General features: G+C 44.0%; 3 protein-coding genes across 3 annotated transcripts; all 3 read left to right on the top strand.

Annotated features, from left to right (window-relative positions):
- Positions 1-924: 924 nt before the first annotated feature.
- LOC113160982 (odorant receptor 131-2-like) lies at positions 925-1,896 on the top strand. Its single transcript, XM_026358454.1, has one exon. The coding sequence runs from the start codon at positions 925-927 to the stop codon at positions 1,894-1,896; it is 972 nt and encodes a 323-aa protein (XP_026214239.1).
- A 5,369-nt stretch (positions 1,897-7,265) lies between these two features.
- On the top strand, positions 7,266-8,222 carry LOC113160981 (odorant receptor 131-2-like). Its single transcript, XM_026358453.1, has one exon. It carries the CDS (start codon positions 7,266-7,268, stop codon positions 8,220-8,222), a length of 957 nt encoding a protein of 318 aa, XP_026214238.1.
- Positions 8,223-12,433: 4,211 nt separating this feature from the next.
- On the top strand, positions 12,434-13,429 carry LOC113160979 (odorant receptor 131-2-like). The gene has a single exon (XM_026358449.1). It carries the CDS (start codon positions 12,434-12,436, stop codon positions 13,427-13,429), a length of 996 nt encoding a protein of 331 aa, XP_026214234.1.
- Positions 13,430-14,174: the final 745 nt, after the last annotated feature.

Raw genomic sequence — 14,174 nt, 5'->3', positions numbered from 1 at the left:
GATGAACACAGAACTCTTCATCATCTTCCTTTGCACTTAAAAAAAAAACAAACAAAAAAAACTCTACTCTTCCGTTCTCACATCTCTTGAAACAGAAACACTTCTTTAACAGCACTTTGCTTTGATGTTGTTTCTTCTTGACTTAGATTTTGTTTGCTTGCCTTGTTACTCACTTGTAAGTCGCTTTGGATAAAAGCGTCTGATTAATGACTAAATGTAAATGTAAAATAAAGACGACTCCTCTCTCAGAACAAAATAACAACACAACAATCAAATGTGGACTGTTAAATATCAGATCTCTCTCGTCTAAATCCCTGTTAGTGAATGATTTGATAATTGACCATCAAATAGACTTATTTTGTCTGACTGAAACCCCTTACTGAAAGAGGTTTCTTCCTCTAAAGGGAGTTTTTCCTCTCCACTGTTGCCTAAAGCTGCTCAAATGGGATTGTTGGGTTTTCTATCATTTTTTGAATAAATATTCTCTGTAAGGTCTTAAACCTTAACTAGTAACTTCTTTTGTGAATTGACGCTATACAAATAAAACTGAATTGAATTGAATAATTAAAAAGAGTACTGATACATGATATGATCGTATGGAGCAGAGAACAGTATGACAGTATTACATCACCATGTGCTAACATGTTAATCCTTACAAGTGATGTCACGTGAAGTGGGCGTGAGGACAAAACTCATATACTGAGTGAAAGTTGGTAAACCTTGTAGACAAGCTCTACCAACAGTAACACAGCCTGTAACCTGCTGTCTGCAAAGTATTAATGTTTTTTCATGTGAACTCAGCGTCTCTAGTCCAGACGATGTAGTGTCTTTACAGAATATAATATATGTACTATAATACATAGTGAAGAAAAATCACTTTTTAATGTGTACACAGTCAGAGATTTGTCAGAATTATTCCCTACGATGTCATATGCAGTTCAATCTAACACCACTGTTGTGGTGCAGTATCAGGAGTTACTGGAATCAGTGTTTTTTTTAATGCTGTCTGCGCTGCCATCCTGTGTGTGTCTCTTCATTAACGGCACCATGCTGTTCGTCTTGAGGAGTAAACCCGTGTTTCGAGAGACCTCCCGTTACATTCTTCTCTATAACCTCCTCTTAGCAGACACTGTACTGCTAGCACAGAGTCAATTACTGTACATACTGGCTGCATGTAGAATCAGGTTGACCTATCCTGTGTGTGGAGTTCTCACCATGATTTCCAGTCTCACAAATAACATTTCACCTCTCACACTGGTGATGATGTGTCTGGAGAGATATGTGGCTGTGTGTTACCCACTGAGACACACTAGCATCATCACCATCAGAAACACAGAGATGACGATCACTGTGGTTTGGGCTTTCAGTTCACTACATGTCCTGGCTCATGTTGTTTTGCTGTTACAGTTTTCTTTTAGAGACCTGCAGAGTCTGCAGATGACCAACTCTTGTGACAGACAAAGCATGTTACTTCACCCATTGTCTGATGTTTATGACAAAGTTTTTACCTACTTAGTGTTTCTTTCGGCTGGTGTCACAGTGACTTTCTCATATATTGCTGTGGTGGTAGCAGCCAGGTCAGTCTCTGCAAACAAAGATTCAGCTCGTAAGGCTCGTAACACTCTGCTGCTGCATGTGGTGCAGCTGGGTCTCAGTCTCTCCTCCACTATACACAACCCACTGCTCATAGCTATCTCAAAGGTCCTAGACAGGATAGTAATAGTTCGCATTCAAATAGTCTTTTATGTGTTTATTATCATCTTCCCAAGATGTCTGAGCGCTCTGATCTATGGCATCAGAGACCAGACCATCAGACCTGTCCTCATGTACAGTCTCTGTTGTCAGTGGAGACGTTCAGCTTTGCTCTCTGTCGTCCCGGCCAAAGGAAAAATTTGAACACTTATGACTTCATAGATACTTTTAAGTTTCTTTGGATAAAAATATTATTTATGTAATAATATAATTGCTATTTATTCAAAATGTAAATGCAGAAAATTTCCTGATCCCCACCTGAACTTTCAGTCCTGTCAGATCATTCACTTATTCCCATTGTCTTTAGATCTAATCAGCGTGATTGTTTTTACCTATGACCCCCCTTCCCCCTTCCAATATTCTGTCTAACTATGAACCTATTTTTGTGTATGGAAAGCAGGAGGTTGACATCTGTGATAAACAGTTTGTACCACACTTACTGCATCTTAATAAATGTCATCAAAAAGTTTGTTTTTGGTTTATTTCTACTACAGAGTAATATACAGTATTTCAACTGTGGCCCTGAGAGGAATGTGAAGCGAAGCCCATTCAGTAATTTGGGGGAAATTCACAAGGAGTGGACTGAAGGTCCCAGAGTCTGGAGGGAGAGTGGAGAGGCACAGAAGTAGAGGTCCAGTGTGAAACTTCCACAGTCACTGATCATGTCATGGTTTCGGCCTGGCATCAGGCCAAGCTGAGGATTTCCCTCACTGCTCCACCTCACTCTCCCTCTGGACTCCGCCCACCAGCCAGTTCTCTCCCTCTGCTCTTGCCAATCAGCGGCATATTGGACTCACCTGTGTTCCCCTCACACTACATAAGCTCTCCTCAGACTTTCCTCCCCTGTCAGATCGTCGTCATTCCCCCCTCTTGGTTCCAGCGTCGTTTTCCCCAACCTGTCTCCAGCCTGTGGTTCCTTGCCTGTGTTCCTGCCTGTTGCTTTCCCTGACTGTTGCCCAACCTTGCCTGCTCCTGCTCACTCCTCCTCAGCCCTGTCTGCTTCCCCCCCTGGACTCTGGATTTTGTGCTTTCCCCTCTGGATTCCCTGGACTATGTTCCCCCCTCTGAACTCTGGACATTGTTAACTGTTCCCGTGAGTGTTTTCCTGCCATCGAGCAGTGGTTTTTGGTTTTGTACTTTGGTTCCTGTTTTGTTACTTTGTTCTCCGCCATCTGGGTAGTTTTCTGTTGTTACTTTGTCCTCGTGTTTTTGCCTATTTTTGTAGTGTCTGTTGACACCCCCTTAGTTTCCCTTGTTTTGGTACTTTTGCTAATAAATCCTGTTAAGTTCATTCCTGCCTCGTCCCTCTCCTTAAAACTGTGACAGAACGATCTGACCAGACCGCGGCCATGGATCCTTATGATCCTTTTTACGGCCACACAAACCTCCCTCCCTGTCTTGATCATTACGGGCTTTTCCCTGAAGCACTGCAGGAGAACTATGCACACCCAGAGGATTATCGGGACTCACCTTTCTGGGGTACACGTCTGGTTATGGCCCCCAAACCAATCAGTTACCTGCAATCCAGATACCTGCGGCGGTTCCGCCAGAGGCGTCGGAATGCCACGGCCGCTCCAGTCTCAGTCACGGCCCCAGTTCCTGCTCCAGTCTCAGTCACGGCCCCAGGTCCTGCTCCAGTCTCAGTCACGGACCTAGTTCCTGTTCCAGTCACAGTTCCAGTGGTCGCAGCTGTTCCAGTCACAGTTCCAGTGGTCGCAGCTGCTCCAGTCACAGTTCCAGTGGTCGCAGCTGCTCCAGTCACAGTTCCAGTGGTCGCAGCTGCTCCAGTCACAGTTCCAGTGGTCGCAGCTGCTCCAGTCACAGTTCCAGTGGTCGCAGCTGCTCCAGTCACAGTTCCAGTCGCCGCAGCTGCTCCAGTCACAGTTCCAGTCGCCGCAGCTGCTCCAGTCACAGTTCCAGTGGTCGCAGCTGCTCCAGTCACAGTTCCAGTCGCCGCAGCTGCTCCAGTCACAGTTCCAGTCGCCGCAGCTGCTCCAGTCACAGTTCCAGTCGCCGCAGCTGCTCCAGTCACAGTTCCAGTCGCCGCAGCTGCTCCAGTCACAGTTCCAGTCGCCGCAGCTGCTCCAGTCACAGTTCCAGTCACCGCAGCCGCTCCAGTCACAGTTCCAGTCGCCGCAGCTGCTCCAGTCACAGTTCCAGTCGTCACAGTTCCTGTCACCGCAGCCGCTCCTGCTATCGCAACTGCCTCAGCTTCGGCTCCTGTTCTTGATCCTGTTGCTGTCACCACGATCGCCGCTACCCTGGTTGCTGCAATCACCGCTGCTCTGGTCACCACAACAACTCCAGTCCTGTCTCCAGGCGGGTCGACGCGGAGGTCGTCGTCGCCGTCTCTCCTGTCTCCAGGCGGGTCGACGCGGAGGTCGTCGTCGCCGTCTCTCCTGTCTCCAGGCGGGTCGACGCGGAGGTCGTCGTCGCCGTCTCTCCTGTCTCCAGGCGGGTCGACGCGGAGGTCGTCGTCGCCGTCTCTCCTGTCTGTTTTGTCTCCCCAGCCTCTCCTGTCTCCAGGCGGGTCGACCCAGAAGTCGTCGTCGCCGTCTCTCTTGTCTCTCCTGTCTCTGAGCGGGTCGACGCCGAGGTCGCCGTCATCGCCGCCTCTCCAGCCTGTCCCGTTCCTGCCGCCGGAGCAACCGCCCGGCGCTCCTCAGCCGGCACTCCAGACGCCGCCGCCGGAGCATCCGCCCGGCGCTCCTCAGCCGGCACTCCAGACGCCGCCGCCGGAGCATCCGCCCGGCGCTCCTCAGCCGGCACTCCAGACGCCGCCGCCGGAGCATCAGCCCGGCGCTCCTCAGCCGGCCCTCCGGGTCTCAGCTCCGCAGCCGGTCCTCCGGGTCTCAGCTCCGCAGCCGGTCCTCCGGGTCTCAGCTCCGCAGCCGGTCCTCCGGGTCTCAGCTCCGCAGCCGGTCCTCCGGGTCTCAGCTCCGCAGCCGGTCCTCCAGGTCTCAGCTCCGCAGCCGGTCCTCCAGGTCTCAGCTCCAGGCAGCCGGCTTCCGCTTCGCAGTCCGCCGGAGGCTCTCCTGGTCTGCTGGCCGCCTCCGGGACGTCCGCCCGCCGCCCTTCGGTCAGCGGCTCTCCTGCCGCCTCCCGGCCGTCCGCCCGAGGCGCTCCGGGTCTGTTCGCCGGCTCTCCTGCCGCCTCCCGGCCGTCCGCCCGAGGCGCTCCGGGTCTGTTCGCCGGCTCTCCTGCCGCCTCCGGGCCGTCCGCCCGAGGCGCTCCGGGTCTGTTCGCCGGCTCTCCTGCCGCCTCCCGGCCGTCCGCCCGAGGCGCTCTGGTCCTGTTCGCCGCCTTTCCTGCCGCCTCCCGGCCGTCCGCCCGAGGCTGTGCCTTCTGGTTCGTCATCTCTCTGGTCTTGGTTGCCGCCTCCCGGGCGTCCGCCTGAGTCTCTCCTGGTCTGCTGCGCCCGGTCCCTCCTCCTGGCCTCCCTCCGCCCGCCCGGTCTGGTGTTTGCGGGCCCTCCTCCTGGCCTCCCTCCGCCCGCCCGGCCTGGTGCTTTCGGGCCCTCCTCCGGGCCCCCTCCTCCCGCCCATCTTGGTCTGCTCGTCCTTCCTGGTTTTTCGTTGGGCCGTCTGGGATCCGGCCCTTGCCGGGGGGGTTCTGTCATGGTTTCGGCCTGGCATCAGGCCAAGCTGAGGATTTCCCTCACTGCTCCACCTCACTCTCCCTCTGGACTCCGCCCACCAGCCAGTTCTCTCCCTCTGCTCTTGCCAATCAGCGGCATATTGGACTCACCTGTGTTCCCCTCACACTACATAAGCTCTCCTCAGACTTTCCTCCCCTGTCAGATCGTCGTCATTCCCCCCTCTTGGTTCCAGCGTCGTTTTCCCCAACCTGTCTCCAGCCTGTGGTTCCTTGCCTGTGTTCCTGCCTGTTGCTTTCCCTGACTGTTGCCCAACCTTGCCTGCTCCTGCTCACTCCTCCTCAGCCCTGTCTGCTTCCCCCCCTGGACTCTGGATTTTGTGCTTTCCCCTCTGGATTCCCTGGACTATGTTCCCCCCTCTGAACTCTGGACATTGTTAACTGTTCCCGTGAGTGTTTTCCTGCCATCGAGCAGTGGTTTTTGGTTTTGTACTTTGGTCCCTGTTTTGTTACTTTGTTCTCCGCCATCTGGGTAGTTTTCTGTTGTTACTTTGTCCTCGTGTTTTTGCCTATTTTTGTAGTGTCTGTTGACACCCCCTTAGTTTCCCTTGTTTTGGTACTTTTGCTAATAAATCCTGTTAAGTTCATTCCTGCCTCGTCCCTCTCCTTAAAACTGTGACAGATCATTTGGGTTCATTTCATCTGCTTGTGTTGGGTCATTGTATTTTATCAAGTCCAAAGACAGAGCAGCCATCTATAAGGAAATTCTAGAGCACTTCACTTCTGCTGACAAGCTTTATGGACACGATGAGTTCATTTTCCTGGCCACACTGTCAAAAGTACCTATACCTGATTTAATGACCTAGACCCGGAAACCTGCCATCCAGACCCAGAACTTCTTAAAATAGACCTTTGAACCAATTAAAGCCTGTCACGTCCTCTTTGCCCCTGGTTGGGGTTGTAACCCAACATTCACTGCATGAACACTTCAGCCTATAGTAAAAGGGGAAATTGTTAAAGTCATGGGGCACCATGTAACTGTCACCCATCCATATGAGCATCTAAAGCCTGAAAGAGTACATGGGAAGTGCAGGAAGAACAGCAAGTGTTCTTGTACTGTATCATTTATAATAAATAAAGTTGATTGTCACGTTATGACCGATGGGAAGATAATGTTTATTTCCACCAGCTCTACTCACAACACTTGGTTGGGGTTAGAGAAAGCTTGTGGTTTTACTTCATCCATTAAAAGTTGAGTGACTTGGAAAATTCTCAAATTACTGAATAAACCATTATTTATATTTAACTTCACTAAACTGCTTTAGTTGTCTAAACTTTACCAGAGAGAAAAATGGATCTGAAATCCAGTCTTCTGTTGTTGAGAATATGATAAGTTGCATCAAGGAGTAGAGAAAGAACTGCTGGAGGAGTTACATCATCACTTAATGTGATGTCTTAGTGCAGGAGTGGCCAACCCTGGTCCTTAAGAGTCACAGTCCTGCTTGTTTTCCAACTATCTCTTTTTTTCATGCTTCTGATTGGCTGAACACACCTGATCCATGTAACCAGCAGAGGGTAGGGCAGAAATAGTTGGAAAGCAAGCAGGGCTGAGGCTCTTGAGGACCAGGGTTGGCCACCCCTGTCTTAGTGGGTGGGAGGGCTGAGCTCAAATACTCTGTAAAGGTCAGCAATCATACCACACCAGTACTGTTTACTGTGTGTTGGGACAGACCAGCCTCTAACCTGCACAAATCTACATGGATATTTCTGGGGGTCTGCTTGTGAACTACCAGGCAAAGCCTACTCTAAGGAATAGGGGGAATAATGGATTTATTTAATTCATACAAGCAAATACTGAAGAATAATAGTTCCTTTATGTTTTAATAACATCATCAGGTTATTTTAAACGCTTCTCTAAAATGCTGTATGCTAATCAGTCTCAGAACAACATCAATGTCGGATTAGTGCCCTTTTCGATTCTCACTACAGTAACGACCTGTGTGTTTCTCTACATTAATGGAATCATGTTATTCACCCTGAGGAGTAAGCCTGTATTTCGTGAGACTCCTTCTTACATTCTTCTCTATAACCTCCTTTTAGCGGACACAATACACTTAGCAGAGAGCCAGGTAATGTACATGCTGGCTGGTTGTGGAATCAGGCTTACGTATTCTGTGTGTGGGGTTCTTGTCATGCTCGCCACTCTCACAAATGACATCTCACCTCTCATACTGGTGGTGATGTCTCTGGAAAGATATGTAGCAGTGTGTTACCCACTGAAGCATTCAACTATAATCACCATCAGAACCACAGAATTGGCTGTCATTGTAGTATGGATTTTCAGTTCACTAAATATACTCACTCGAGTTCTTCTGCTGTTAAATGTTTCGTTTGCATTTAACCAGATGACAGACTTTTGTGGCAAAGAAAACATGTTGCTGAATCCATTGTCTGATGTTTATGACAAAGTTTTTACCTACTTAGTGTTTCTTTCGGCTGGTGTCACAGTGACTTTCTCATATATTGCTGTGGTGGTAGCAGCCAGGTCAGTCTCTGCAAACAAAGCTTTAGCTCGTAAGGCTCGTAACACTCTGCTGCTGCATGTGGTGCAGCTGGGTCTCAGTCTCTCCTCTACTATACACAACCCACTGCTCATAGCTATCTCAAAGGTCCTAGACAGGATAGTAATAGTTCGCATTCAAATAGTCTTTTATGTGTTTATTATCATCTTCCCAAGATGTCTGAGCGCTCTGATCTATGGCATCAGAGACCAGACCATCAGACCTGTCCTCATGTACAGTCTCTGTTGTCAGTGGAGACGTTCAGCTTTGCTCTCTGTCGTCCCGGCCAAAGGAAAAGTTAGAACACTTCACTAGAATCACTTCATAGATTCTTTTAACAGGTCTTTTGTTTAAAACAATCTTTTGGATGTGGTCAATTAATGTAATATTTGAACTGTAATTTGTTATAAATGTAAATGCACAAAGTGTATTATTGTATTATTTAAAGTAAACTTTAAGATTTAAAATAATACTTTAAATTAAATCAAAATGAACACTGACATAGGATAGATAAGTCTACCTGATTTAGGTATGATGATATGAGTGGTGTCTGCACAGACTGTCTACAGTGCCTGTGCATCGACTGCACATGTATCAGAAAAGTAAACTAAATCTTGATTTCATACATTTCAAATATGTAACATTGTTTGTGTAACATTTCAGTGACTAAAATGTTTTTTGTGTTTGTTTTATGTAGTTTTGCACCTTTAGTGTCTCAGAAAGCGTTTATGGGATGTGCAGGAACAACAGCAGGTGTGCTAGAATTGTATCACTGCTGAAAAATACAGTCCACCCGTAACCTCAATTACAGAGTGAGCATTTACATTTTTTTATCATATTTTTATCGTCCAAAGTTGTAAATCTTAAATTCATCAGCGTTACGGTTGATATCTAAGGGTCTATTGTAAAAGACTATACAGTGCATCCAAATAGGTTAACTAAGCCTATATGGATGCTAACTGCCTAATGTGGACCTGAATAAATAGATATGTTGAATCCTTTTAAGGTCCGTGGGCCACAGATGTGTCAGCCTTTCTCCCTGCTCAGCTCTGTTTATGTGTCATGTACAGTGCACAGAATTTCTGCTCTTGAGAGTGTGATTCACTGTGTTGATCAAGCACTAACACAGTTTACATCTATAAAATATGATGCTGTAGAGTAGACGTGTGAGCATTTATTGTCCATGATGGATGGTGGAGCCAGTATCTTTTGCTTAGAGCAACAGACGTGCATGTGTGTCAGAAAATTAAATGTAAAATCACTTTCAAATAATTTGTTATCTGGAAGTTGAATCATGGCAACTGGACCTACTTCTTGTTAGGTCAGAACATTTCATTACTCATCAAGTAGCTTCTTCAGTCTGAAGATAGTTGGTTAGAGACACTAATGTATCCTCCAGGTTTGGTTTCACTCCACCTCTGGACTGAAGATACTGGAGGGGGAGGATGTGAAGGATGTAATAGTCACACCTCCATTAACCCCACTCTTATCACACTCTTAAACTTTTTCCTGTTAAAAAACAGTAAAGAATTGGCAACAGAATTTTTACAGTAAATAAAATGTAAAATGTACAGTTTTAAAAAGCTGTTATTGTGTCCTGTAACAGTAAAATACTGACCAAAGATTTACTAATTTATTTGTGTATATGTTTATCTGCATCTTTTCAGATTGTTATTGTTAAATAAAGTACAGTACATATATATATATATATATATATAGTACTGCATACTTTTGCAAGAGCGTTTCATTAAGTAACGTTTTTTCATACCTCTTACTCCTTACTATTAAACTACATTATAAGGAAGTAGTGATGTAGTGCTGTTTGCTGGGGTGGGGGGGTCATCACTTGCAGGTCCAAAGTGATGACATCTGTCTCTGAAAACAGAAGAAAAAACACAACATGACACTGGCTGATTTGTTTATACGTAAAATGTTGTAGTTTTCTTTAGTAAGCTAATTTTAGCAAATAAGCTCATGAACATACAGAAACAGCTATGTTCATTCAAGTTAGGCAGTTAGAATAGGCAATGTCTGGAGGTGTGCACATGGCAAAGGTTCATCTAAGACAAAGTAAACTCAAGTTCATCCTGTAATTTGCAGGATGACAATCAGACGTCCAGTACCAGTCTGCAATGTCACAACTGCCACTAAAGAGAGAGAAAACTTATTATTACCATTCCTCCATGAAAAAGAATGAAATGTTTTTGTCTTTATCAATGTGTCTCACCGTTTAGCAATTTTAAAGATCTGTGCTTCTCATGGCACAATATGACTTGCTCAGAAATGTTATGAGCTTTGCTAATGCTAACAAGCAAAAACAAAAGCCACTTACCTGTTAATCTGAAGAATGAAGACGGGTGAAATTCAAACTGGATTGTTTATTCGAGCATGTGGGATCACTACGGTTTCTTATGTTCCCAAGATGCATTGCAAAAAATAAAATATTGTACTGTTTTCTCTCCTCAAAGTATTAATACTGTAGAATACTGTTATAAGAACAGCAATGTACTGCATTTGAGGATTACCGAAATATACTGTTGAAGTTTTTAAGTAAATTAACAGCAAAGTCTAAGAGTTAGGTTTGTCCAACCTGGTGGACGTGTGAATTGGGCCTTATCTTTCTGGGGATGGATGGATTTACTTGCACATACGAAGCTTCCCGCACCCCTCTCAAACCACTTGTCCTTTCTGTCTAATATGTGAAAGTCACTGTTCTCCATTGAGTGTCCGTAAGATGAAGGTACACAGCTGATTCAGGTCCTGAGGTGTTGCTCCTCCTGTGCTGTGTCATCCTACTGTGTAGCGGCTGTTTAGTTTCTCCAATGTACAGCTCAGTGATCCTAGCCAAAGTCAACATATAAACGACTATTATTAACAAAATCTGCTAACTAATCCAAATATAAACTGACAACATGAAGTGTGACACTTTGTTCTTTTTTTCTTCTTTTTACTCTATATATGTCATCCTTAGGCAATCTTAATAGGAAACACTATACATTTCCATTGCTACGCAGATGATACCCAGATATACTTATCTATGAAACTAGAAGAAACTAATCAATTAATCAAACTTCAAGCTGCTTAAAAGACATAAAGGCCGGGATGTCCTCTAATTCCCTTCTCCTAAATCCAGACAAGACAGAGGTTATTTTGTTTGGTCCTAAAAATCTCAGACACACGATGTTTAATCACGTTCTTACCGTAGATCAGATAACATTGGCTTCAAGTAACACTGTGAGAAATCTGAGTTATCTTTCTTAGTTATCTAACTTTCCTTTTTTATAAAACTTATAGTTAGAGATGGATCAGGTGACTCTGGACCATCTGATAGTTCTGCTGATATAGGTTAGTCTCATCTCCACTGCTACACTCTGCGTTTGCGTTTGCGTGCACAATAGAAACCTTGGAAACCTGAGTATTGAACAGTAAAGTGCGAAGTGTGGCTCACAGATTTGAGCAGTACGGAGACAGAAAAGTCGAAGATCGATTTTCTGTTCCTTCTCTCTCTAGCTTTTCTTTTGTTTATATATGTGTCGGAGGGGTGACAGACAGCGACAGTCAGTCATGGAGCTCCTATCTACAGTGCAAATTGTGTGAATTGAAGAAATGCACAGTGGAACTGTGCCCTATTTTAGAATTCTACTGGAAAATTAGTGTTGGTTTCAGTTTTATTTTAATTTCGGGAAGACATGATGAAAAATGAGGTTGTATCGCTCTGTCTAGTCAGCTGATAGTAGTAGAGTGGTGAATGTCTGCAGCCTTTGTTCTTCACATGCACTCTTGCAGATAGCAGACTAACCCGGTTAAAACAATTTGATAAATGACTGGATCAACATGTGCATTTGTTTTCTTTTGTTTAAATCTAAATAATTTGTAGCTTATACGTAAATTTAGTGTTAAAATGCTGTCTTCATGACCAGTATGATATTTTTCACACCACAATGGTCCTTGACAAGATTTACCTTTAACAGAAATTACTAAAACTGAAACTAAAATATAGTAAAACTAAATTAAAATGACCCCATGAATGAGAAACTAAACTGAAATTACTGCTGGAATAAATAAAAAACAACTATAGTATGTAAAATTATTAAAACATTGCCAGGAATTTATTATGCAAAACCTGTATACTATTATTACTACTATTTCTAAAAATCTAAACCCAATTTATCAAATACAAAATTTTGTTAGTGGCCGTGTCAGAATTCTTCTTATGCAGTAATTGCCTGTAATCTTTTTTAAATTATTCACGTGAACTATTGTGTTTCGATCCTCAGAATGAGAAGGTGTGTCTAAGTCTTGACTCTTTGGATTTGCTAAGATGTCACATTAGAGGGTGTGAAGGTTGAAAAACCTTGCAGAACAGAGCTGCCCGTTTTAAATTAAACACAGCCTACAATCTTCAGAGGGTAAATATATATTGATAACTTTTTTGTTGTGAGTTCATTTGGCATCTCTGCTCTGCTACTGGCAAACAAATGCAAAGGAAAAGGTTTACCTTTTTACTTATTTAGATCTCGTCTGCAATGCAGAATCCTCGGCAATCAAACACCAACACCACTGTTGTGGTGCAGTATCAGGGGTTACTGGAATTAGTCTTGTTTTCCGTTCTGTCTACAGCGCCATCCTGTGTGTGTCTCTTCATTAACGGCACCATGCTGATCGTCTTGAGGAGTAAACCCGTGTTTCGAGAGACCTCCCGTTACATTCTTCTCTATAACCTCCTCTTAGCAGACACTGTACTGCTAGCACAGAGTCAATTACTGTACATACTGGCTGCATGTAGAATCAGGCTGACCTATCCTGTGTGTGGAGTTCTCACCATGCTCGCCAATCTCACAACTGTGATCTCACCTCTCACACTGGTGATGATGTGTCTGGAGAGATATGTGGCTGTGTGTTTCCCATTGAGGCACACTAGCATCATCACCATCAGAAACACAAGTGTTGCTATTGTTGTGGTTTGGGCTTTCAGTTCACTAAATGTGCTCTTCTGTGTTCTTTTATTGCTAAATTTTCCATTTGGAGACCTGCAGAGTCTGCAGATGACAGATTTTTGTGGCAAAGAAAGCATGTTGCTGGATCAAGTGTCTGATGTTTATGACAAAGTTTTTACCTACTTAGTGTTTCTTTCGGCTGGTGTCACAGTGACTTTCTCATATATTGCTGTGGTGGTAGCAGCCAGGTCAGTCTCTGCAAACAAAGATTCAGCTCGTAAGGCTCGTAACACTCTGCTGCTGCATGTGGTGCAGCTGGGTCTCAGTCTCTCCTCTACTATACACAACCCACTGCTCATAGCTATCTCAAAGGTCCTAGACAGGATAGTAATAGTTCGCATTCAAATAGTCTTTTATGTGTTTATTATCATCTTCCCAAGATGTCTGAGCGCTCTGATCTATGGCATCAGAGACCAGACCATCAGACCTGTCCTCATGTACAGTCTCTGTTGTCAGTGGAGACGTTCAGCTTTGCTCTCTGTCGTCCCGGCCAAAGGAAAAGTCACCATACAAATCAACCATTAGCTGAAACATGAATTCATATACTTATTGTGAGGTAATTATTGTGTTTTATTCAATTCAAGCCTGTTCGTGTTTGTCTTTCTGCTTCATGTTTGTAAATGTGAACAGAACATTAGAAAGCACTAAAATCAATGCAGTCCCCACATATGGAATAATTAAATTTAGGCTGTAAGCGAAATTCAGACCTCTCTGATAGTGTTGATAGATTACCTACATTAAGAAACACAAAAACAGGAAATACAAATGCCAGATTAACGTAAGTAATTTAATTATCTGTAAGTTTAAAATGAAGTTTTGTGTTGTTTCAGTCTGTGATTATTAATTTAAAACGTCTTACAGAACATTTATTATGTGTGTGATTCTATAAGAAACTCAATAAAGTTTTGATAAAGTCCTTTTAAATGTTGATTTAATGCAATAATTAAGTATCTGTATTCCTTTATCCAAATATCCTGTACTTAGTTTTGCATGAAATCTTGTTTCTCACTGTGCTTTTAGAAAAATAACACACTGAGCTACTTTTTTGCTTTTGCATTAAGTAACAGGAATGTGTTTGTACACCTTTCTGTTTAATGTATTTACACATGTTTATCCTCACTGCAATATCTATTGCACAATATTTTCTTTTCAGTAACATGCGGTAGATCTCACTGTTTAAATACAATGAAAATCAGAAATACAATAAAAAATGGTAAGCATTGCTATAGTTAATATTTTTTTTATACAAACACTTATAACAGTAAAATAA

Source organism: Anabas testudineus, chromosome 10 (genome assembly GCF_900324465.2).
Source record: "Anabas testudineus chromosome 10, fAnaTes1.2, whole genome shotgun sequence".
Lineage (NCBI taxonomy): Eukaryota > Metazoa > Chordata > Actinopteri > Anabantiformes > Anabantidae > Anabas > Anabas testudineus.
Note: the sequence above shows the minus strand (reverse complement) of the source record. Positions and strands in the feature narration are given on the sequence as shown.